This window comes from Enhydra lutris, unplaced genomic scaffold (genome assembly GCF_002288905.1).
Source record: "Enhydra lutris kenyoni isolate GAN:26980312 unplaced genomic scaffold, ASM228890v2 scaffoldscaffold82, whole genome shotgun sequence".
Classification (NCBI taxonomy): domain Eukaryota; kingdom Metazoa; phylum Chordata; class Mammalia; order Carnivora; family Mustelidae; genus Enhydra; species Enhydra lutris.
This window is the reverse complement of record NW_019154166.1, coordinates 3,752,447-3,776,237: the sequence shown is the minus strand read 5'-3', so window position 1 is coordinate 3,776,237 and position 23,791 is coordinate 3,752,447. Positions and strand designations below refer to the sequence as shown.

Sequence of the window (23,791 nt, the reverse complement as noted above, 5' to 3'; positions counted from 1 at the left end):
AGATGAGAAGGTGTGCACTGTGTTCTAGAAACAATAAGGAGGCTAGTGTGGCTTGTAGGTTCTAGTAAAGGCGTTGCATTTTATGCCGATGGTGATACTAGATCGTGGAGGGTGGGAGCAGAAGCAGGAGACAGGAAGGGATATGGCATAGAAGCAATAGCACGAGAAGAAATGGTCAGACTTTAGATATATTCTGATGGGTTTGCTAATGCAGTAGATGCTGTGGGTTATGAGTCAAAGTTGGTGCCAAGATTTTGATCCTGAGCCAATGGGTCAGTAGTGCTCTTAAATTAAAATTGGGAAAATGGGGGGAGAGAATAAGTTTCTGTGGGGGAAAATGTTCTCCCCCACCCCCGCTTTTATTTATGCAATTTTGTACTTCGTGAGAGAGAATTTAAGTACAGGCCTTCAAGATCATCTAATTCAGTGATTTCCGAGTGAAAGTGCTCTGCTGCAGGTTTATAAAAAACACCTGCCTCCCTCTTCTCAAAGTGAGTCTTCCCCTAGTAATGAAGGTGTCCTCTTCCTTCAGGGTTGGGCCAGAAAGCAGGTTGGACATCATTGACCTACTTCGTTTGCTTGTTCTATGGGTGAGAAGAACAGAGCTGAAGAGGTTGTTGGAATGGCCAGGGATACGAGGCTAGCTGTGATCCTCTTCTGGTTAATAATTATGTCGCGTGTGGTTAGTTTCTGTTTTCAATTCGATGGTAAACTCCTTGAAAGCAGGAATCATGTCTTAAAGTCTTTCATGTTTTCCTTCTTGCCTCAGAGAATGCTGAGTAATAACAGGCATCATTCCACATATTAACTTGAACATACTCATGAAAAGAAAATCAAGTCTTCTGCAAACGTTGATGCCTGTGATCTTACCTGCGCCCGCAGTTAAAGACGTATCCATTGCTGAGTTTCCCACTGGAGTTGGGGCATCAACAAAGTATAAGCACCAGGGCCAGAGACAGACAAAGTTCAGCCTTGAACTTCCAAACTTGGAAAGTTTCCAAACTTCCAGTGCTTTGGAATCAGATAACCAAGGAGAGAGGCGTTAGGGAAGCATGTTGGCGTTGGTGTACTTTGGCCAGTCACACGCCGCTTACTACTGCTTTTATATGGAACTATGTGAGAGTGAGACCAGAGCCGTTCTGTAAGTGCTTAAGGCCTTTGTGGGTCTGCCTTCAGCCCCGGGAAATCTTTCCCGTATGTCTGCTGGGCTCCTGTGTGTTTGATGTTAATATTAAGCAGTGCCCATGTGGCCCTGTGTTCTCTCATATGCGTTAAATATAGATAGATATGTAAAGGCCGTAGTTCTCATTTGTTGTTTTTGAGATTGCTCAATCCGTTTGATTACATCTGTTCTGTTTTCTTCTTTAATCGTTTGTAAAAACGCGCTCTCAGTGTGGCAAGAGCCACCCGCGGGACATTCCAGCGTCAACTTTGGAGGAACGATGTCCACTGTCCGTGCAGGTGTGGTGTACTCATTTGAGCGGGTGGCTGCTCGGAGCTGGTGACAGACCGCACGCTGCTGAGGTCACTGTCTGGGCCTCTGACCCACTGCACTGGTCTTAGCACTTGCTTCCATACGCTGCCTCCCATAGGAGTCCTGTTTTGATCGCTTCCTGGCCCTTCGGCTAAGGTCAAGGGTGGGAGTCCTATTTTGAGCCAGAGTGGTGTTTGCAAGGAGCTGGTAGAGTCAAAGAACACTTTGTGAACTTCCTCTTCCTTCCCCTTCTCCGATGCTTTCTTCCCCATCTTCAGAGTTAGATGAGCCTGAATCAGATTATTCTAGGGACAGATCCAGCATCTTGAAGTCTTAGATCCTTGGGGCCCCAGGTAAAGGAAGGCCTTACAGCAGTGAACCTGCCATTTTGACAAGATGGCAGCAAGCTGTGCTTCTCTTGGGCACATCTGTGTCCTTGAGTAGAGCGCAGCCCTGTGCTTAAAATCCGAGTCCAAGGAAGTTCAAAGCTTTCTTCTTGCCTGGGTTTGTTTCTCCATATGTAGCATCTTCTCTAGGTTCCAGGGTGCTCGACTGAACATGAAGTTGGTACAGCTCTTCATGCTTAGTGTGCGCAGTGTCTCATATGCGTGGTATTTGCCCTGGCTGCGCAGTGCGTTCAGCAAGAGAACGAGACTAGCTACCATTGGTTGAATAACTTATCTTCCAAGAACGGCACTGAAGGCTTTCCACATATTTCCCACCTGGGCTCCCTCCCACCCGCCACCACCAGAAAGGAAGGAGCTCCCATAACAAAAAAGCATACATTGTCAGTGCAGAGATTTTGGCCTGTTTCTCCTATATTCTGTTTTGTTCTCATTCCCTTGAATGAGAATGTCTACCACATACTAAGTCTCGAATAAATGTTTGTTGAGTAAATGGATTATTTTATTTCCTCCCCGGCAGCCCTCGGTGGTGAGATTGGCTGTCCGGATTTGCTGGTAGGGGAGTGGGGCCCGGATTTGAACCTGTGTCGACAGCTGCTCACTCTGGGTTGGGGCAGGGGGTCAAGTCCCGCCAAGGGTGACTTCCGGTTCCTGCCGGCAGCTAGTAGACGTGAGGCTCACCTACATAAAAGATTCAGTGGTGGGGTAGCACTTACTTCCAGGCAACACAAGAACTGTGCAAAGTACTAGAGGAGTCACGAGTGGGGGAGAGGTGAGTGAATGCGTGCACACCGTTTAGAGCTGTGCTCGCTGCGTGTGCTTGCTACGTGTCACCCCCGTTGTGACCACGACTATGATGATGTCACCATCATTTTCTATGACTCCTATGAACCAGACTCCCAAAGGAATGACTGTTCATTTGTGGCTTGAAATGGCCAGAGATGGTTTCATGAACAAGGTGGTCATTGAGGCTTGGACAGAATGTGGGCAGGTGCGGACAGGAAGGGAAATACTGGAGATGAAAATCCTATAAACCGAGGCTGAAAGCATGTGTTTTCTGTTCCTGGGACAGCAAGGACGCCACTCTGCCTGGCACAGAAGGGGTGTGTGGGCTACTAGGGCCAGTAAAGATTAAGACTGATAATTCAGAATTTATTTATTATGGCCTGAGTGCTACATTGTGTCTGTGAGATCGGATTTGAAACCCCGTATCTGTTTCTTTCTTACGCAATCCAACCCTCTTTAATAAGAAATGCCACAATCTGTGGTTGCAACGTTGTATCTTGTTGAGAAATCGTATTTGTGCCTTTGGTGTCACATAGCCTGTGAGACAGATAATGAAGAGGCCACTTCTGTTTGGCCTCATGTTTATGAAATTTAAGACCCTCATTTATGATTATTGACTCAAATATATCTTGGAAGATTAGTAAGGCTATTATATGCTGCTGTAGCCTCCTTAACAGGCTGTAATTCCCCGGGGACCAGGCCTGTGCCTCATTCATCCTCAAACCTCTTCCAGCACTGAACACAGTTGCTGGCATAAACTAAGGACGCAATAAATTGTGGTTGAATTGAATTTGCAAAGCATGTGAAGCTGGCCACCTCTGCGCTTGCGGGAGTAATTTGCAGCAGAGCTATATTTTTTGACTTATGTAACGCATTTCATCTTGTTCCAGGTCCAGCCTGATGACTGGAGGGGCTAAGCGAGGAGTCCCCAATCCTTGGCTCTTTGAGGAGCCAGAGGAGACCAGAGGTTTGGGTTTTGATGAACTCCGGCAACAGCAGCAGAAAATTATCCAAGGTATTGAACACCACAAGAGGGCGGGCCCAGAGACCTTGTCAGAATTTTACTACCTTCTCGAATGTTCCTTACCACCATTGAAGATCACGGGGAAAGCTGTTGGTCCTCGAAAGCTCTTGGTGATATCCTGAGGCATAGACAGATGGTGTCATCCATCAGGGGAACCCATGGAAGTAATGATTTCCACTGGGAGGGAGAGTGCTCCCAGAGCTCTGAGTCTCATAAACCCAGGCAAATCTGATGTACGTGCCTCCCTCCCTTCACTCCACGATGGGACTCATTCTCCAAACACAACACTCCCCTCTTTTTCTTCTACAAAATAAGTCCATTTGGCTTTTACCTTCAAGTTCATCTTGTCCAGTGATTTTTAAGCCTAATTGGTTTCTTCTGCATTTTTAAATTTCACAAGTAATGCATGATTGTTATGGAAGGTTCAAACAATACAGGGATATGTAATGTGGAAAGCTCCCCTGGGACGCCTGGGTGGCTCAGTTGGTTGAGCAGCTGCCTTCGGCTCAGGTCATGATCCCGGCGTCCTGGGATCGAGTCCCACATCGGGCTCCTTGTTCTGTGGGGAGCCTGCTTCTCCCTCTGCCTCTGCCTGCCACTCTGTCTGCCTGTGCTCACTCTCTCTCTCTCTGACAAATAAATAAAATTTAAAAAAAATCTTTAAAAAAAAAAATAAAAAAATAAAAAAATAAAAAAAAAAGAAAGCTCCCCTTATTGGTCCTCTAATCTCAAACTGTAAACAGATCAATATATCTGTCCTCAGGCTTTTTTTCTACACACACATACACATAGAAGCACACATATTTTTATGTCAGTGAGATTATGATAAAGGGTAATGCCATAGCTTTGACATTTTTGTTTAATGTGTGTCATAGACATTTTTCATGTGCCTGTTTTTGTACATGGTTTTGTGTATTACAGGTATGTCTTTCTTTCTAATACCTTTTCAGAAGTTTTACTGAGATATACTTGACATGTCATAAACAGCTCATACTTAAAAATGTACGATTCAAGAAGTTTTGAGATATGTATGACACTACGTCTGTCCTGTATGTTTTCTATCAGATTTACCACTAAGTATTTCATGTTTTTTATTCTCTTCTTAATGGCACTTTAAGATTTCTACTTCTGATTGTTGCTAATGTGTAAAAGTGCAACTGATTTGTGTATATTGATCTTGGATTATGCAGCCTTGTTAAACTCAGTAATTTGTTCAGAGCTTTTTCATAAAGTCTGTAGGACTCTCTTTTTTCCTCTTTTTAGAGCAGTTTTCAGTACACAGGAAAATGTACTGGAAGGTTCTTTTGCGTGTGAGTATCCATTTGTTCCCACACCATTTGTCAAAAAGACCGTGTTTCTCCACTGCTTTGCCTTTGCTGCTTTGTCAGAGATCATTACGATATTTCTGTGGGTCCATTTCTGGGCAGTCTGTTCTGTTGATCTGTTCTTTCATCTGTAGCACAGAGTCTTAAATACTGTAGCTTTAGAGTAACTCTTTTTTTTTAAGATTTTATTTATTTATTTGACAGAGGGAGAGACAGCAAGAGAGGTAACACAAGCAAGGGGAATGGGAGAGGGAGAAGCAGGTTTCCCACTGAGTGGGGAGCCTGATGCGGGGCTCGATCCCATGACCCTGGGATCATGACCTGAGCCAAAGGCAGCCGCTCAATAACTGAGCCACCCAGGCGCCCCTAGAGTAACTCTTGAGGTCAGGTAGTGTCAGCGTTCGTCTTTTGTTCTTCTCCAGCAATACTGTGTAAGGTGTTCTGAGTCTTTTCCCTCTCTTATACTTGTAGAGTCAATATCCATAAAATAATCTGCTGGTATCTTGATTGAAATTGCATTAGATTGGGGCACCTGGGTGGCTCAGTGGGTTAAAACCTCTGTCTTCTGCTCAGGTCAGGATCTTGGGATCGAGCCCCGCATTGGGCTCTCTGCTCAGCGGGGAGCCTGCTTCCCCCCCTCTCTCTGTCTGCCTCTCTATCTACTTGTGATCTCTTTCAAATAAACAAATAAAATCTTAAAAAAAAAAAAAAGAAATTGCATTAGATCTATAAAGTGGGGGGGAAACTGATGTCTTGACAATATTGAGTCTTTCTGTCCACATACATGGACTATCTCTCTTTTCATTCTTTTTTTTTTTTTTTAAAGGTTTTATTTATTTATTTAACAGAGAAATCACAAGTAGGCAGAGGCAGGCAGAGAGAGGGAGAAGCAGGCTCCTCGCTGAGCAGAGAGCCCGATGTGGGGCTCGATCCCATGACCCTGAGATCATGACCCAAGCCAAAGGCAGAGGCTCTAACCCACTGAGCCACCCAGGTGCCCCTTAGTTATTTTTGATTCCATTCATCAGTTTATAGTTTTTCTCATAGAGATCTTATACTTATTTTGTTAGATTAGACCAAAGTACTTAATTTTGAGGGATGCTGATATAAATGGTATTGTGTTTTTAATTTCAAATTCCACCCATTCTTTGCTGGTTTATAACGAAGTGAATGACTTTTGTATATTAACTTTGTATCCTGCAACCTTGCTATAATCGCTTTTTAGTTTGAGGAGATTTTTTTTGTTCTTTTGGATCTTCTCCTTTACACGATCCTGTCATCTCTAAACAAAGTTTTATTTCTTTCTTCCAAATTTGTACATTATTTTTTTGTCTTGTCTTGTCTCATCTGGTTGCATTAGCTAGAACTTCCATACAATGTTGAAAAGGAGTGTTGGGAGAGGACATCCTTTCCTTGTACCTGATCATAGTCGGAAAGCGTCAGTTTCACACCATCAAGTGTGATGTTCTGGGAATTTCATAGGTATTCTTTATCAAGTTGAGGAAATTCTCCTTTATTCCTAGTTTATTATACATCATTGGATTTGATTTGCTAATTTTTTTTGAGGATTTTTTTTATCTATTAACGTGAGTGATACTGGTCTGTGTTTTTCTTTTCTTTAATGTCTTTGTCTAAGTTTGGTATTAGGACAGTGGTGGCCTCAGAAAATGACTTAGGAATTATCCTCTTTGCTTCTGTGCTCTGGAAGAGATTGTAGAGAATTGGTATAATTTCTACCTTTGATGCTTGGTAGAATTCACCAGTGAACCCTTTTGGGCCTGGTGTTTTCTGTTTTGGGAGGTTATTGTTAATTCAGTTTCTTTAATAGTTACAGACCTATTCAGATTGTCAGTTTCTTCTTGTGTGAATGTTGGCAGCTTGTGTCTTTCTAGGAATTAGGCCTTTTCATCTAGGTAATCAAATTTGTGGGCGTAAAGTTGTCCATAATATTTCTTTATCTTTTTGATATCCATTAGAGCTTTAGTGATGTCCATGTTTAAAATTTCTGATTAGTAATTTGTGTTCTCTCTCTCTCTTTTTTTTTTTTAGTTAGCTTTGTTAGAAGCTTAATGATTTTATTCATCTTTCTGGTTTCATTGATTTTACTCTGTTGATTTCTTATTTAAATTTCATTGATTTATTACTGTAATAAAGTAATACAGTAATCCTTCTTACTTTGGATTTAATTTTCTTTTTTCTTTTTTTTAAAGATTTTATTTATTTGAGAGAGAGAAAGAATGAGAGAGAGAGAGAACATGAGAAGGTGGAGGGTCAGAGAGAGAAGCAGACTCCCTGCCAAGCAGGGAGCCCGATGCAGGTCTCAATCCCAGGACTCCAAGATCATGACCTGAGCCGAAGGTAGTTGCTTACCACCCAGGTGCCCCGAATTTGCTCTTTTTTTAAAAAGATTTTATTCATTTAAAGAGAGCGAGGGACGCCTGGGTGGCTCAGTCATTAAGTGTCTGCCTTTGGCTCAGGTCGTGATCTCGTGGTCCTGGGATGGAGCCCCACATTGGGCTCCCTGGTCAGCAGGAAGCATGCTTCTCCCTCTCCCACTCCCCTTGCTTGTGTTCCCTCTCTCGCTGTGTCTTTCTATGTCAAATAAATAAATAAAGTCTTTAAAAAAAAAAAAAAAAGAGGGAGTGAGAGAGAGCACAAATAGGGAGGAGGAGAAGCTGGCTCCCAGTGAGCAGGGAGCCTGACGCGGGGCCGGATCCCAGGACCCTGGGATCATGACCTGAGCCGAAGGCAGACATTCAACAGACTGAGCCACGCAGGCGCCCCTAATTTGCTCTTTTTCAAGTTTTCTGAAGGGTGGGAAGACTCTTGATCTTAGATCTCTCTTTTTTCCCCTAACATAAATATTCAGTGCTATAACTTTCCCTCTGTGTACTACTTTTGCCATATCCGGTAAATTTAGTTTTGTTTTCATTTTCATTTACTTCAAAGTATTTGGAAAGTTCCCTTGAGATTTCTTTTTGATCATGTGTTATTTAGAAGTGTGTTGTTTAATCTCCACGTATTGGGGTGTTTTCTAGTTATCTTTCTGTTACTGATTTCTAACTTCATTCCATTGTAGTTTGAGAGCAGATGTTGCATGATTTCTATTTTTTTTTAAAGATTTCTTATTTATTTATTTATTTGACAAAGAGAGATCACAAGTAGGCAGAGAGGCAGGCAGAGAGAGAGGGGGAAGCAGGCTCCCCGCTGAGCAAAGAGCCCGATGTGGGGCTCAATCCCAGGACCCTGAGATCATGACCTGAGCCGAAGGCAGAGGCCTTAACCCACTGAGCCACCCAGGCGCCCCATGATTTCTATTTTTAAAAAATTTGTTAATGTACGTTTTGTGGTCCAGAATGTGGATTATCTTGGGTGAATGTTCCATGTAAGCTTGAGAAGTACATGTATTCTGCTTTTCTTGGATTAGATAGTTTATAGATGTGCCTTATATCCGGTTGATTGATGGTGGTGAGTTCAACTTACTGATTTTTCTGCCTACTGGATCTATTTCTGATAGAGTGATGTTCTATCTCAACTATAATAATGGGTTTATCTATTTCTCCTTGCAGTTCTATCAGTTTTTGCCCCATGTAGTTTGATACTCTGTTGTTTAGGCATGTACACATTAAAGATGATTGTGTCTTCTGGGAATCAGCCCCCTTCTCTGTAGATGATGATTGTCTCTGTCCCTGATAATTACTTGCTTTGAGGTCTGCTCTGTCTGAAATTAGTATAGCTACTCCTCTTTTCTTTTGATGAGTGTTAGTAAAATTTGTCTTTCTCCATCCATTTACTGTTAATCTATATGTGCCTTTATATTTAAAGTGGGGCTCTTGTAGACAACATGTAGTTGACTCTTGTGTTCTTGATCCACTCTGACATTCTTTTAATTATTGTGGTTTTACTTATTAATTTCAATTTGGATGCCTTTTATTTCTTTTTCTTGCCTTATTGCACTTGCTACAATCTCCAATACAATGTCGACTAGAAATTGTGAGAGCAGGCATCCTTGCTTTGTTTCTAATCTTAGCCAGGGAACATTCATTTGGAAGCTAGGTGTGAATTTTTCTTTTGTTTGGTACTAGATATTTTTGTATTTCCAGAAGTTTTCTTGAGATTTGGGGGGAGGGGCGGTGCAGTTATTTGAGTATTATTTTGTCAGGTGGGCCAGAACGGTGTTTATTTTAGGGAAGTCAGCAAACCATGATGTGTGGGCCACGTCTCATCCACCACCTGTTTTTGTAATGGGCTGCAGGCTTAAAAACAGTTCTTCCATTTTTAAGTGGCTGAAAAATAGAAGATGATTTCATGACTTGTAGAAATTATATACAATTCAAATGAACTTTTGTGGGAGCACAGCCCTGCTCACTTACTTATGTATTACCTATGGGTGCTTCCCTGCTTCAGCGGCAGAGTTGAGTAGCTGTACTGGGGACCCTATTAACCACAGAGCCCCAGATGTTTGCTGTCTGGCCCTTCATAGAAGATGTTCGCCGCTCCAGTGTCGAGTGGTCTAGCCTGCTAGAGAGCTAAAGGCATTCTGAGCACTCTTAACGCCCCGTAAATCATGAGGTGACCTGGTTGGTGGGAATGAGAGCTATGTCCAACCCCGTCTGAGCTCAGAGGGTCATTCCCTCTGGCTTTCAGGTGGTTCTTTCCCTTACGCATGGATCCTGGCTAACGATCACCCAACTGACACCTCAAGGTGGGCCCTGTGCAAACCTCTTTGCACAGCCCTCTCCCCTTTGTGCTGTGCCCTGCGTACTCTCCCCTCCTTGACCTATTTGGATACTTCTCAGTGCTGGGCCCCCCATGCCAGGCAATATGTGGGGCAGCCCTAGAGCTCATCTCAGTTGTTTCCCGTCCCTTGGGGAGCGCTGGCCTTCATTTCCTGATACCCGCATCTCTCAACTGTAGTTTTATGTATTTTGCCTATGGTTTTGTGTTTGTTTTTGTTTTTGTTTTTCCAGTTGTTTCTTTTTCAGTTGTTTCAGACCAGAAGTAAATCAGGTCCCTGTCAGTCCCTCTTGGCCAGAAGCAGAAGTCTAATTCTGTCTTGAACTCCCCGTCCACAGTGGAATTATCTAGTAAATGAACCTCTGTGCCTCCCTTATCTCTTTAATACTGTGTACTTCTCCCGTTATTATGTCTGAAGCAAAATAAACCACATAGGGTGCTGTGCACAGCCGTTCACCTACAGTGACTCATCCTTCTGGGTTCATGGTTCCTGAAAGAAGTGTCTTGCTTGCTAATAGTAATGAATTTTCTGGCATTGTTGCTTTTTTTTTGTCCCAGAAAAGCTGCTTTCCGTCAGAAGTATTCTTGTCACTGAGAGGGCGCTGGGTGCGGAGGCTGCTATAGGTCAGGTGCGAGAGGGTCCCGCCTGCTGGGTTTTGTGTCAGGTTTCCAAAGCAGAGAGCGTCCTTATTGTTTGCTCCATCACCTTTGGGGGTGCGTGGAGGGTGGGGACAGGATGGACACATGAAGGAGTGGGGCACAGTAACTGGCTGCATTTAAGACATTTTCTTCTTCTTCCCTTACCTTGGTGTTCTAAAGTGCTGTATTCCTCTTCATTTTCCCAGCGAGCTGTTTTTCAAGGATACGCATGCACACTAAAAACAATGGAAGCAATCATGACGTTAAACCCTTATCAGCCTTTTCTCTGCCTGAAGAAGCTTGGGGATGGGCTCAGGTTGCCGTGGTTTTCCTTCATTGCCGGGTCCTGCACTAGAAGAAACAAGGGCCCCGAAGGGTCGTGTCTAACTTCCTTTCGCCCATGGAATCCGTGAGCTTTTCTGTACTTCTGTTGACCCTTAGAAAACACTTTGAAAATCATCCTAAAATAACAGTTTATCGGTAGAACTTAGACTCAAGGCAATGAATGCTTTCCTTTTCTAACTTCGAAATGATGCCTCATGACAACTAGTTGGCCAGCCTTTGGCTTCCGTGCTCCCAAAGCTGTAATTTGAGGCACCGATGGACATGAGGCAGAAGACGGGTGAGGGGCCGGCATTAACCGGATCACCTCGAAAATCCCTGAGACAGAAGAGAGAAGGGTCACTTTTTGGGTAGGACAGACTCTTGCCTCTGAGTCGGATGGCTGACCGTGGAGGAGAGGATGTGCCCTTCCACCTTTTCAGGGGCTCTGTACATAGGGTTTTAATGCCGTCTCTTTGTACCATGATTCCGTCGATGTTCTTTCTAGATTCCAGCAGAAAGTTGGGCATTTGTTCTGGACTTCTGTGTTCTCAGGTCCCTTTGGGTCGGCGTGTGGAATAGCTGTGGGGAAGGTGGCTAGCCAGACCTGGCAAAGCTGGGCAGCTCGCCTTCAAACCTCGGCAACCGTAACTTCACAGATGACCTTCTTGGAAGATACCCTTTCTTGTGGCTGTTACCTATGCCAGGATTCCTCTCTCCAAATCTTAAAACGCAAACAAAAATAGAAACATCTGGGAGTTTTCCCAATGGAGTAATTAACTTTATCCAGCGTGTCCAGCCTTCCTCCTCCGTCCCTTACTTCCCCTTCTCCTTGCGTCAGATGTGAGAATTCCCATTTCTTCTGTCTGGGCCCTGGACTGACAAAGCATCAACTACTTTTCCTATGACCTAAACTCAGGACTGTCTAGTATTGCCCGCAAGCCCTCCCCTGTGTCCAGCGGGCCCTAAAGTGCATTCTTGTGCAACCCTCTGTGGTCATTCCTTGATGGAAGCATATTAATTAGGTATGCTCGGTGCCACTGCTTGGGCTCAGAACTGGGGCGAAAATACAGGAAAGGAAGACACAGCTCCAGCCGTTGGGGCCCTGGTCATGTGCTTGGTCAGGGGTGGCAGCTCTTAGGAATGTCCCTCGGTTTTTTCTGCCTGTTAAAATGTTGGTAACCTTTTGCCATGGCCAGTTTCAAAAATAGGGAGGTAGGTAAAATAAGGTAACAGTCCCATTTTGCCCATCAATTGCTTCAACCATTACCAACTCCTAACCAGTCTTGTTTCATCTCTTCGTCTACCCACCTCCCCACATTGCCCATCCCCTGGATTACTTTTTTTTTTTTTAAGATTTTTTTTTTGTTTTTACGATTCTATTGATTTGACAGACAGAGATCACAAATAGGCAGAGAGGCAGGCAGAGAAAGAGAAGGAAGCAGGCTCCCTGCCAAGCAGAGAGCCTGATGTGGGGCTCAGTCCCAGGACCCTGGGACCATGACCTGAGCCAAAGGTGGAGGTCTTAACCCACTGAGCCACCCAGGCGCCCCCCGCCCGCCGATTATTTTTTAAGCAAATCCTAGACGACATATCCTTTTAGTGGTGGATATTTGGGAATGTATCTCTAAAGCATATTTATAAAAGGTAAAGATTTTTTTTTTTAATACAACCGCAATGCCATTATCACCCTTAATAATTTAACGGGAATTCCTTAAGATAATCAAATACCCAGTGTTCATATCTCCCAGATTTCCCACGATGGATTTTTTTTAGGTCATTTGATTCAGGATCTGAATGTGGTCTATACATTACAACTGATTGATATGTCCCTTAAGTTTCTTTAATAGATAGGTGCTTTTGCCAACCCTCTCTTTTTCCCTTTGCAGTTTCTCTGTTGAAGAAGCAAGGTCATTTGCCCTGTACTTTCCCACTATCTAGACTTGCTATTTGTAATGCCATATATTGTTTAACATATTCCTCTGCCCCACATATTTTCTGTAAATTGGTAGTTAGATTTGGTGGCTTGATCAGAATCGAGTTTGTTATTTTTGGCAAGAACACGTTGTGATGACTGTCCCTCTCTGATCTAGAGCCGCCAGATAGCCCTCCCACAATTACATGATGTTCAGTGAGGGGATGGTTTTTCCGAGCGTCTAAAGATAGGAAGGATCCAAACACCTAATTATTCCTAGGGGATTTTCAGAAACAATGACTGTATTAGTTTTCCGTTGCTGCTGCAATAAATTTGCACAAACCTAGGGACTTAATACGCAAGTTTATTATCTTCCTGTTCTACAGGTCACAAGTTCAATACAGCTCTTCCTGGGCCAAGATCGAGGTGTTGGCAGAGCTGGTTCTTTTCTGGAGGCTCCAGGGAAGAATTCATTCCCTCACCTTTTCTGGCTCCTCGAGCCTCCCCGCCCACATCCCCTGGCTCCCAGTCCCCTTCTTCAGTGTTCAAAGCCAGCAACTTGCATCTCCCTGACCTTCTTCAAGTCTCCCTTTCACCACAGCTGGGACAGATTCTCTGTTTTGAAGGACTCACGGTTATACTGGGCCCAGCTGGATCATCCAGAACCCTCTCCCAGCTCAGATTCCGTAGCCGGAATCACATCCGCATGGTTACTTTTGCGATGGAAGGTCTCCTAATCTCAGGTTCCAGGGGTTGGGATGTGGACATCTTCAGGGGGCCGTTACTCTGGGTAGCACGGTGCTCATCCATCCTTAAACTGACAGACGGTTGATAGAGTGTGGTATGTGGCAAATGGTTATGATATCATAGTGACAGGGGTTATGTGACGGAGGGCAGATTAGGGGCAGCGAGCTATGAGCGTGCCATTAGCGTATTTTCGCACGGCTTCACATAATTGCGTGGGTCTTGATTGCTTCTGTCTCTGTGAGTAGCATTTGCTGTTGCTCATTGTCACTCGGGTGACTGCACTGCATCCCCTTGGAAATGCCACCATAAGCCTGGAGAAGCTCAGGTCATCAGTGTGATCGTTAATACATACACAGCATCTCCCTTACCTGGACCCTCTGTGTCTTTGCATTATGGAATGGAAACTTTATCCTAGTGAGGAGCTACCAGGTTCTTACAGAAATAAGTGGCCCAGAGTTTTCGACCCTCGTTCTGTTTTGCGTCAGCAAGATAACCTTTTGGTAGTCAAGTCAGGCAGTGAGCCAAGATTGAGAGAAAAGAGTGCAGGAGTATTGGTATTTCCATTCATAATCTAGGTCTCTGCCAGATAAAGCAACTTCAGGGCTTTCCTGATTCTTTTCCTAATTCTAGTTAAATTGTTTTACCTTTAAAGCCACATTGACCCTTGACCCTTGACCCTTCATATAGACTGTGCTTGGGATGCATTTGGAACTGTACCGCAAGGTCGGTCATCCTATAGCAGCACTAGGTTGACGACAGATTTTTCTTGGAGGCCATCCAAAAGGTTGCTCAAGCCAGAAAGGTCCTCATTATAAAGTGATTTTGCTATAAAATGGCCCCTTGGAACAATCCCTGGAGATGGCAGGTCATTTGTATAGTTAAAAATGTACATAGTGTCAAAGACATGTTACTGAGGGGTCCTTACCTCACACCATTAGTTTAAATAAATTCCAGATGAATTAACAAGTTAAGTGTAATGGCTTAATTCCATAAAAAGACGAGGAAAAAAAATAAGTAAACGTTAATGTGATCTTGGGTAAGGAAAGACCTTCGTGATTTCTGTTCTTGTAGATCTGCTTTTCTGAGACACTTTTTAAAAGTCCCATTTAAAAATCCCCATCAGCAAGTGAAGCTGTGAATGGCTCGTTGCCCTCATCTAGCATATGGCTGGGGTAGAAAGATCCCTTATCATTAGACTCAGCCCCAGAATGTTCTTCCCAGTGCCCCAGAAAGTGAAGAGAAAAGTTCAAAGAGCTCACGGAGACTGTCCCGTGAAACACAAAAACAGAAACAAAGAGAGCAACGACACATTTTAAAGAAAGGATCTCGAATAACTTGAATTCTTTTACCTTTAAATTTTCAAAATCTAGCAAAGTCATATGTCTTCATTTTTTAAAGCAAAAATGCTATTTTACTATACATGTTTTGTATCCTGCTTACCTACGTATCATGAACTTCTTTTAACATCAAAATGTTCATGTACGATATCTTTTTTAAAAGCTATCTAGTGTTTTACTTAGGAATATACTACATATTTTAAAATAAATCCCTATGTTTGGGCATTAGATAGTTTCCAGTTTTTCACTACTATACATGTATGCATCTAGGGTCCAATCGAAAAAGAGATTTGAACAGGGAAAATGTAACATCTTTATTAACCATAGCAGGGGAGGAGAGCAACAGGGCAGGATACTCTGCCGCTGGGGAGGGAGTGTTGGTTGACCAGGGCTCCGGGACACTCCACAGCCAGCGAGCCCAAGTCCCACCCGCCAGAGGAGGGAGTAGCTGTAAGCATTGCAGGAGCTTGTCAGGGGAGCCAGAGGGAGCCCAGAAGCCAAACACCGTCCTTCTGCCAAGTGTCTGCAGTCCTGCCTATTGATAGAGCAGGCAAAGGAAGAAGTACTTAAAGGATCCTGATGCGTTTTCACTGAACAGCCAAAAAGGATGACTTTGGGACTGAAAGGCAGTAAACTGATAAACAGCCCAGGAAACGTTTCGGGGGATATCCTCGTAAATACCTCGTTGCGTACCATCTAAATGTTCTCTTACGTTCGTACACATGCAGTTGAGAGGTGAAAACGTAGGCACGATTTGCTCTGTAGAAAGGTATGTTTCCCGTCTTCCCATGACAGTGCTTCGGAGCTCCTCCTTCACACGTTAGTTAACCCTGGGCCTGCCGAGCTTTTCAGTCCTTCCAAATACGATAATCCAAAAAAAAAGCTCATTGTTGATTTTTATCGATATCTTTTAAAAAATTAGTGCTGTCAAAGCTTTTATTTATTTTTCCTTTGGTATTCCGTTGTGAATTTCATGTCTCTCTCCTTTGCCCATTTAGAAAATTGGAATATTTTTCTTACTGATCTGCATTTGCTCTTTATGTGTTAAGTTTAAACATTATGTAGTCAAATCTTACGTTATTTCCGTTGTAATATTTAAAATTTTAATTTATCTGACAACTGTTTTCGTTTAAGGTATGAGGTTGGTATTTACTATTTTTTTCTTTATTTTCTCTTTAATATTAACTGTTTTTTTTTTTTTTTTTTCTTTTCCAGCCCTAAGCGTTACTTTTACAGTATATTGAATTGCGTTACATGCCTGGGTTGGACTCAAAATTGTTTTCCTTTGGTTTTTAGTGGCCGCATCTTCTTCTTCTTTCAGAACAGGATGCAGGCCTAGATGCCCTGTCCTCTATCATCAGTCGGCAGAAACAGATGGGGAAGGAAATTGGGAATGAACTGGATGAACAAAACGGTAAGAACACGTCTGGCGGCGAGCACATTTGCCGTGTAGCGTGCATATGAGAGGTTCAGATATTTGTGAAGCGAGTTGAAGACTACAAGACAAGTACAGTAGCTTAGCACCCGTAGAGTATTACAGTTCAACGCAGTCGAGGGTGCTTTGTGGCAGAGTTAGATTGTAGTTAGCTGAATGCATCGTAAGAAATTTGATAGGAAATGTCTAGTTCTTTGTTGCTGCTTTAAAAAATACTTAGTTTTACGAGCCACGTGTCCGAGGAGCTTTTCCGTTATGTGATAATGGGATGAAATTGCTCAGAGCGTTGTACACTGACGTGTGGTGCTCCAGGCCACGGGCAGTCTGGTGTCCATGCACCCAGGGGACCTGGCACCTCTTCCCTCATAAATTGCAGACCGTGGGGCAGAAAAGTGCTTGAAGATCTCTGCTCAGGACTTGATGTGACAGATCTGGTTGGAGCAAGATAATTTGAAAACCACAGCAGGATGGCTTGGGGAAACAGCTTTGTCAGTGTGCCCCACCCCGTGCGAAAATCTCCCAAGCTTGTGGCATATGGTACGAGGGGACCCCACCATGTGGCGCATGGTATGAGCGGTGCGGCCGTTGGAATGGAGAGAAAGAGGACAGAGGCAGGTGACCGATGGCACTTGTACTGCAGTGGATGGTTGGGGGGTTGGGGGCCAGTGGTCTGTGAGTGGAGAGCCCAAGTCCAGGTGGCACATGTCCAGTTAGAGATGCCCGAGAGCCATCCGAGTGGCAGTGTTGAGTAGATAGTTGGAGGTTTGGTACCAGAGCTCAGCGAGAACACAGGACCAACGAGAAGGAACGTCAGAAGCTTCTGCGTGGAGGTGACGTGTGAAAGTGTAGAAACAGTAGGGCCTCCGTCTTTGTCATTGCATGTCATCAGTACACAGCGTCACAAAGGCCACGCTAGTCCTGTTTGCTAGCAACGGAGCTCAGAGTGGCCGAGGGGCCTCCTAACATCACATCACTTAGAAGTGCCAGCATTGAAATTCCAGCACGGGTCATCGGATCCTTGTGACTGCTCTTTCTACCACACTGCCTGTCCTCTCTAAGAAAGCCCACGTAGGGAGAGAACAGTGGAAGGTTCTAAGGCTTTAGCTCTGGGTACAGTACTGTGGAGGCTCGCAATGGTTTGCTTTCAAGAAAAATGACCACAGGCCTGTGAGCACAGCAGTCCTGGGAATGGAAACTGTCCAGCAAGGACTTCCTTTCTCAATCTCCACAGAGAATGAGTTCATTTCTTCCCACAACACTACGCATTTGTCATAAAGAAATAAACTCATCTATTTATTGTCTATGGTGAATAAGTAGATTGCTAAAGGAAATGGAGAAACCCTTTATCTTTATAATCCTACTAGTGCTCATTACTAGTTCAAGCACGGAGGGGAGGATATCTGAGTCCTTTTCCTGATGGTGCTAACTAATTTACATATTTGCATATAATTCAGTGATTGGCCAGTTCCTTCCTGGAGAGAGTGTTAGTAAGAAAATAAACTCTAGAGAAAATCTGCTTATCATAGGTATAATTGTTCTTTTAAAAAAGAAAGGGGGATTTATGTATTAATTTCACAGGGAGGTGGGCAGAAGTCGAGGGAGAGAATCCTAAGCAGTCTTCTCACTGAGTGCTGAGCCCTATGCGAGGCTCGATCCCACAACCCTGAGATCACGACCTGAGCCAAAACCAAGATTTGGACGCTCAGCCAATTAAACCACCCAGGCGCCCCAATTATTCTTTCTCTAAAGGAAGTACAGCATAGTTAGCGGTCGGACAAGAAAGGATTCTAGCCACCAGATGGTGAAGCAGGCCCATCCTGTGATGTGCCTCGGTAAGCCACTGTGTAGTCATGTCTGGGTGGGTGGCTAAGAACCAATGGTACATTCTTTGGTGGGTGACTTGCTGACTTCCCGGGTGAGATCACTGTGCATCTTCCCAGCATAAGCAACCTTGCCAGCATGTCCTTGTCTTGTCTTCCCCGTAGTCTGGTGGTTATCGTCCTTTTGCCGCCTGTTAGAGTCACCCGGGGGGCTTTGAAACCCCTTGAAGCTCAGGCCATACCAGTGTTTTAGATTTCTTTTATTGCTGTAACAAATTACCACAAACTTAGTGGCTTAAAAACAACACACATTTATCATCTTACAGTTCTGGAGGTCAGAAGTCTGACCCACATCTCCCTGGGCTGAAAAAAAAAAAAAAAAAAAAAAAAAAAGGCAAGATGTGAGCAGGGCTGCAATTCCTTTATGGAGGCTCCAGGGGAGAATTAATTTCCTTGCCTTTTCTGGCCTCTAAAGTCTTCCTCCATTCCTTGGCTCATGGCCCCCTCCTCCATCTTCAAAGCCAACACCAGTGAACTGAGTCCTGCAAACATCACGTCACCCTGACCTCTAACTTCTGCCTATCTCTTCAGGCATCTTTGTGATTCCATTTGGCCCACCCAGATAATCTAGGATAATTTCCCCATTTTAAGGTCAATTGGTGAGCAACCTTAATGCCTCTTGGCCGTGTACTGTAACATATTTGCGTGTTCTGGGGACTGGACTGTAGACTCCTTCCGGGGACCGTGGTTCCACTCCCTGTAGTACTTAGACCAGTTAGACTAGAGTCTCCAAGGTTGGGGCCCAAGCATCCACATCTTTAAGGCTTCCCAGATGGCTTCCTTGTTGCTGCCGAGTTTGAGAACCAGTGTCCCCATCAAACATGAGCACTCTCTGTTCATATTGTCTCTCCTGTGTCCTCATCGCAGCCACAGACCCCACGCACGTGCGCAGAAGTACACTTGGAGTTACACAGACACACATACCATCCTTGTCATGGTTTTGATCTCCTTTTCTACCCCCATCCTTTTCCCTTCTTCCTCTGTACCTCCCAGCCCTCTGCTCCATCCCAGCCCTGGATGCATACATGTGTACATAGGCAAACAGGAGGTATTTTTCCACTTAGTCGCCAAAATAAGCTGGGTTTTCTCTGTGGTGGCCTCCCAGAGAGATTGTAGTTATGCTGGTGGTTTTCTAATGTGCACGTTTGCTCCTCAGAAATAGGGCAGAGTCAGCCATTTTCCTTCATAGGGACTGAGAGACTCTCTAAGGATAAAAACTGATATCCCTGCCAAGACTACAATCGGCCTTTATTCCTTTTATCAAAATCAAAAAAGACATTCTATCTGTAGGTATTGAGAACAGGGTGGCAGCCCCATCTGGATTTTTATTGTGACCTGAGTGTGTAATGAGGAGCCAGGGACACTGGAGAAGGATACCACTTTTGTTGTAAATATCTCTATTTGATTTACTGACCTACTGAATTAGTCGTTTGGTTTTCATTAAGTGAGAAAAACAATGGGCTAAGATAATGGCCAGCTGGCTATTTTGGAATCAACTACCAAAACCTTACTAAGAAAATACATTGTACTTAGGACCTAACCACAAGCTGAAGAGCCAAATTACCATCAGTTTAGGAATTCAGGTTCCAGTCTTCTCACATGGATTTTAAAAAAGGGTCAGACCAATACCAGTAACTGCCCTGTTCACATGCTGATGACCAAGCCTAATGAGGAAGAGGATTAGCAGTGAAGTGAAAATCCCAGTACTGGAGGCCTAAATTGTACCTGGGTCTGGGGGTTGGGGAACCGAGCCAAGGAGATCACCTTGTGGAAATACAGAGTTCTGTGCCCTTCAGTTCAAGCCAAAATGTATGGGTGGTTGGGCACAAAGGGCTCATGTCAGACTACCCGGATGCCATTCCAGAATGGGGAGTCATGGTGCTGGTTTACCAAACAGTTCCTTAAAGTTCATACTCAAGAGGACAGGACCTTTTGAAAAGAACACTAATACAAGAAGGTGAATGGGATCGAATTGACTAACATAATTGTTCCTAAGACCTCATTTTGGCACTGGCCAAGCCTTAAAGTCAGGACCAAGAAGGACCATAGAGGCACGGTTCCGATGCTAGAAACAGCACCAAGAACAGACTGTTCCACCAAGTTTTGCTAATGTGTGCCAATCCTGACATTCTTTTTGATGTTCCCATGTCCCAACTTTGGCCCAGTCCTTCTGATGCATCTCTGTTAATCTTTGAGCACTTCCTGTTTTCTGAAAGAAAGCAGAATGACAAAGAAGGGCACTTGCCTTCACAGTGTCAGCACTGAGATTGAGGAGATCAGTGTGTCCTTAGAGAGAGCCAGAAAATATGACTAATGTCCTTGAAGGACAGAAGACCAAAGATTTCATGTACACCTCAGTGAATTGCCATTGTAAAGGTCTGTTAGAGCCACTCAACTGAATGTTCCTGTTGAACATTTAAGAAAGTAATGTGGTAGACTGAATAACAACTCCCCTCCCCCACCAAATACACACATCCTGATCCCTGGAATCTGTGAATGGCACCTTATGTGGCAGAAGGGACTTTGCCAATGTGTTAATAATAAATTAAAGATACAGACAGATCATCCTGGATTGTGTGTTTGGTCCTTATAAAAGGGAGGCAGAAAGAGATTTGAGGCAGAAGAAGGAAAGGTGGTGATTGAAAAGATGCTATTCTACTGGCTTTGAAGATGGAGGAAGGGGCCACAAGCCAAGGGATACAGGGGGCACAGCTCTAGAGGCTGGAAGAGGCCAGAAAATGAATTCTTCCCCACAGCCCCTAAAGGGACACCTTAACTTCAGTCCAGTGAAACTGACTTTGGACTTCTGATCTCCAGGACTGTAAGGGAATGCGTGCGCACGTCTGTATGTGTGTGTGTATGAGGAGCCAAGGACAGTGTGTGTGCGCGCACGCATGTGTGTTCACACATCTGTGTGTGTGCATGCACGCGTGCGCACGTCTGTGGTGTGTGTGTGTGTGTGTGTGTGTGTGTGTGTGTGTGTGTAGTGAGTTTCCTTTCTGGGTCTTAGATCACACTTTATTCCAGAACATGCATATATTTGACTCCTGGAAAACCTGGTGCATACTGTTAGGGAGGAAGAATTTTCCTCTGTTCTTCAAGGTCCTTCCAGCTGGATGGGAAATCAAATTGACATGAGACAGACTTAGAGGAGAAAAGCAAATTTAGTTAGGTGCCTATAGGGAATTCTCACAGATATGAAATTTGAATGTGTGTTAAGCCCCTAAGTTTGTGATAATTTGTTAAAACAGCAACAGGAAGCCAATATAAGGAATAATGATGTATTTTTACCAGTTGTCAGCGAATCCTGGTTAACTACCCTTATGCTAAAAAATTACTTTGAGTCTTCCAGGTGTCTGTAGCTCTTCCTCTTGAAGAGACTTCTTCAAAGCAGGCTTCACAGAAGGATGTTTGCATTGCTGGTGCCGCAGTCAGTCCCCACCCGAAGGCCTCTCAAACTGTTTATTTAGCACTTTGATAATAGAATTTAGTCTTGTATTAATGAAAGAAGTCTGTGGGCAGCTTGGTGAAGGGATCTTTTTGTGGCGTATCCAGGATCAGAATTTCTCAACGCGTGCTAGGCAAGGTGATTTTAGGAAATATGTTGAGAAACACTTTCCATTTTAATAGTTGCATATTTCAATGAAATAAAAATGACTAACATTTGAAACCTGTGATTTTACAGCAATATAAAATTTCCTTATTCAATTAAATCACATAAGGAGAAAAATAAGCATAATATGTACCATAATAAGCATAATATTTATGTAATAATATATTATTATAGAAGCATAATAGTGAGTTGATTTAAAGGAAAACATTAAGCATATACGGAGCAGGTGAAATACGAACATGGCAAAGAAGTCTAAAGGTGGCAATTGAAAAGCTGACGTTTGGGAAACACCACTATAAGAAGACTCTTTTTGTTCAAGTTTGGGTTGCTATAGAGTACTTACTTATAGAGGTTTTCAGCCTCGTCCTGGGAGAGCTCTCCGTGATTTAATAAGTGCCCCCTTTCCCCTTGGCCTTTGCGGCAGTGAGCTCACACGTTAGACGAGCAGAGGGGTTGAAGGACCAGCTGCCACGATGCCTCCCAGCCCGGCAAGCCTGTAGCTCTGTAACGCAGTGGCTATGGTAGGAGCAATGTCGTCGGGTCGCACACCCCCAGAACCTAAATACAGCTGCCCTTTAGGGAAGCAAGACAGGCAGGAACCGCCTTTCTTTCAAGGAGATATAAAGTGGCCTGAGGTGTGGGGAGTTCCTGTGACCACTTGGCAGGTGACGTGTGAGCCGAGTGACACCTGATCCGCCTCCCAGAGCTGTCCCCCAAAGGAGCCATGCCCAGACTTGGCGAGCATTTCCCTGTTGTGTCCAGTGCTTTACCGGTCAAGCAGGCCTTTATAAATTGACATGGGAACCTAAGCCCCCACCTCCAAATTTGGAATAGAGACATATAAATGTCAGGTGGGGAAATGGTTTTCTCTAAGTGGCTGTGCTGATCCGGATTCGTTTCCTTGACTGGGATTTCTTCAGTGGACTTGGCAGACTGCTAGGATTAGCAGAGCGGGCTCTCATGCCCGTACTTCATTCATACAAAAGCTCGTGAGTTACTTCATCTCTGAGGTCCTGAGGCTGGGAAGGCGTCTGGGACCATCCCCAATGTACAGGGTACTTGCAGAACATGCAGCAGGAGAGCCTGACCGAGTCTGAGACTCAGGAAAGCCTTCCCTGAGGAAATGAAATGGGTACTGAGATTTAAAGGGAAGATCATTTCAAACAGAGGGAACAGCATATGAAAAGACCCTGATGTGGAGAGGAGCACAGCAAGGTTGAGGAATGTGTGAGAAGGCCGGCGTCCCCAGAGTGCGGAGAGCCTTGGAAGATGAGAAGGGAGAGCAGGCTGAGTTGGGGCGGGGGCTGTGTAGGGGTGGTCATCGACTGCCACTGTGCAGTGCCCTGGGCATCCATCATGTTAGCACTATCCATTGTGTGAAATTGCCCAATTTCTTACTTCATCGGTCCTGTCATTTTGTCTGTTTAACTCACTTAGACTCAGGGAGACAGGTCTGCAAATGCACATCTGCGCTTCTCGCATTGTCCGCAGTAGTTAGTGCGTCTAAACTGAAAGTGTTCGGCCACTTTAGGGGAGAAGAAATGAGCACATCGGCAGCAACATTTATTCATTTATCGAGCATGGTTCTTTATATCGTGAAAACCAGCGCTAGCACCTAAAAGCCCAAGTCCCTCTTAACCACCCCCCCCCTTTTTTTTTTTTTCCTGTGATTACTGTCTGGCTGGGGGAGATGGACATTAAACAGATACTCCCCCACATCAGGGTGTTTTCTCTGGTCGTGGTAAGAGCTTTCAGGGAGGAGGCCTGCCGTGGCCAAGCTCACACAGAGCTCCACAGCCAGATGGTGACTGAGGTCTCAGGGATGGGCTAGAGTTGGCCAGTGAAGGGGGAGCGGGCCAGTTGCCGCCTCCAGGGAGTGGCCGGACATCCCCTGTGAGGTCTTGGAGGCTGGAGAGAACCTTGCAAGTTTGAGAAATCCACAAAGGCTTTTGTGGCCGGGGGAAGAGTGAGTCAGGAGGCGAATGGACGGGGTGAGGTTGTGCTGGGATCTGGGGCCGGGGCTAGGAAGGCTTCACAGTATGAACACCTAGTAAGCCCTGAAAATTACAGAGGTTTTCTATTTTCCTGGGAAGGACTCTGGTTTATTTTAGCCACAATCAACAGTTCTCGTCAGGAAGCAGTTATGTTAACAGC

At 44.4% G+C, this 23,791-nt stretch overlaps 1 protein-coding gene across 2 annotated transcripts in view; it reads left to right on the top strand.

The window, feature by feature from the left end:
• Window positions 1-23,791, top strand: part of LOC111161111 (syntaxin 8) — a 243,406-nt gene that overhangs the window by 41,237 nt on the left and 178,378 nt on the right. For both annotated transcript variants that reach the window (XR_002641523.1, XM_022524597.1), the window contains exons 5-6: window positions 3,555-3,679; window positions 16,031-16,123. Coding sequence is in view for 1 of the 2 variants with exons in the window: in XM_022524597.1 (XP_022380305.1) it covers window positions 3,555-3,679; window positions 16,031-16,123 (218 nt within the window). In the remaining variant the exon portion in view is untranslated. The remainder of the gene's footprint in view (window positions 1-3,554; window positions 3,680-16,030; window positions 16,124-23,791) is intronic.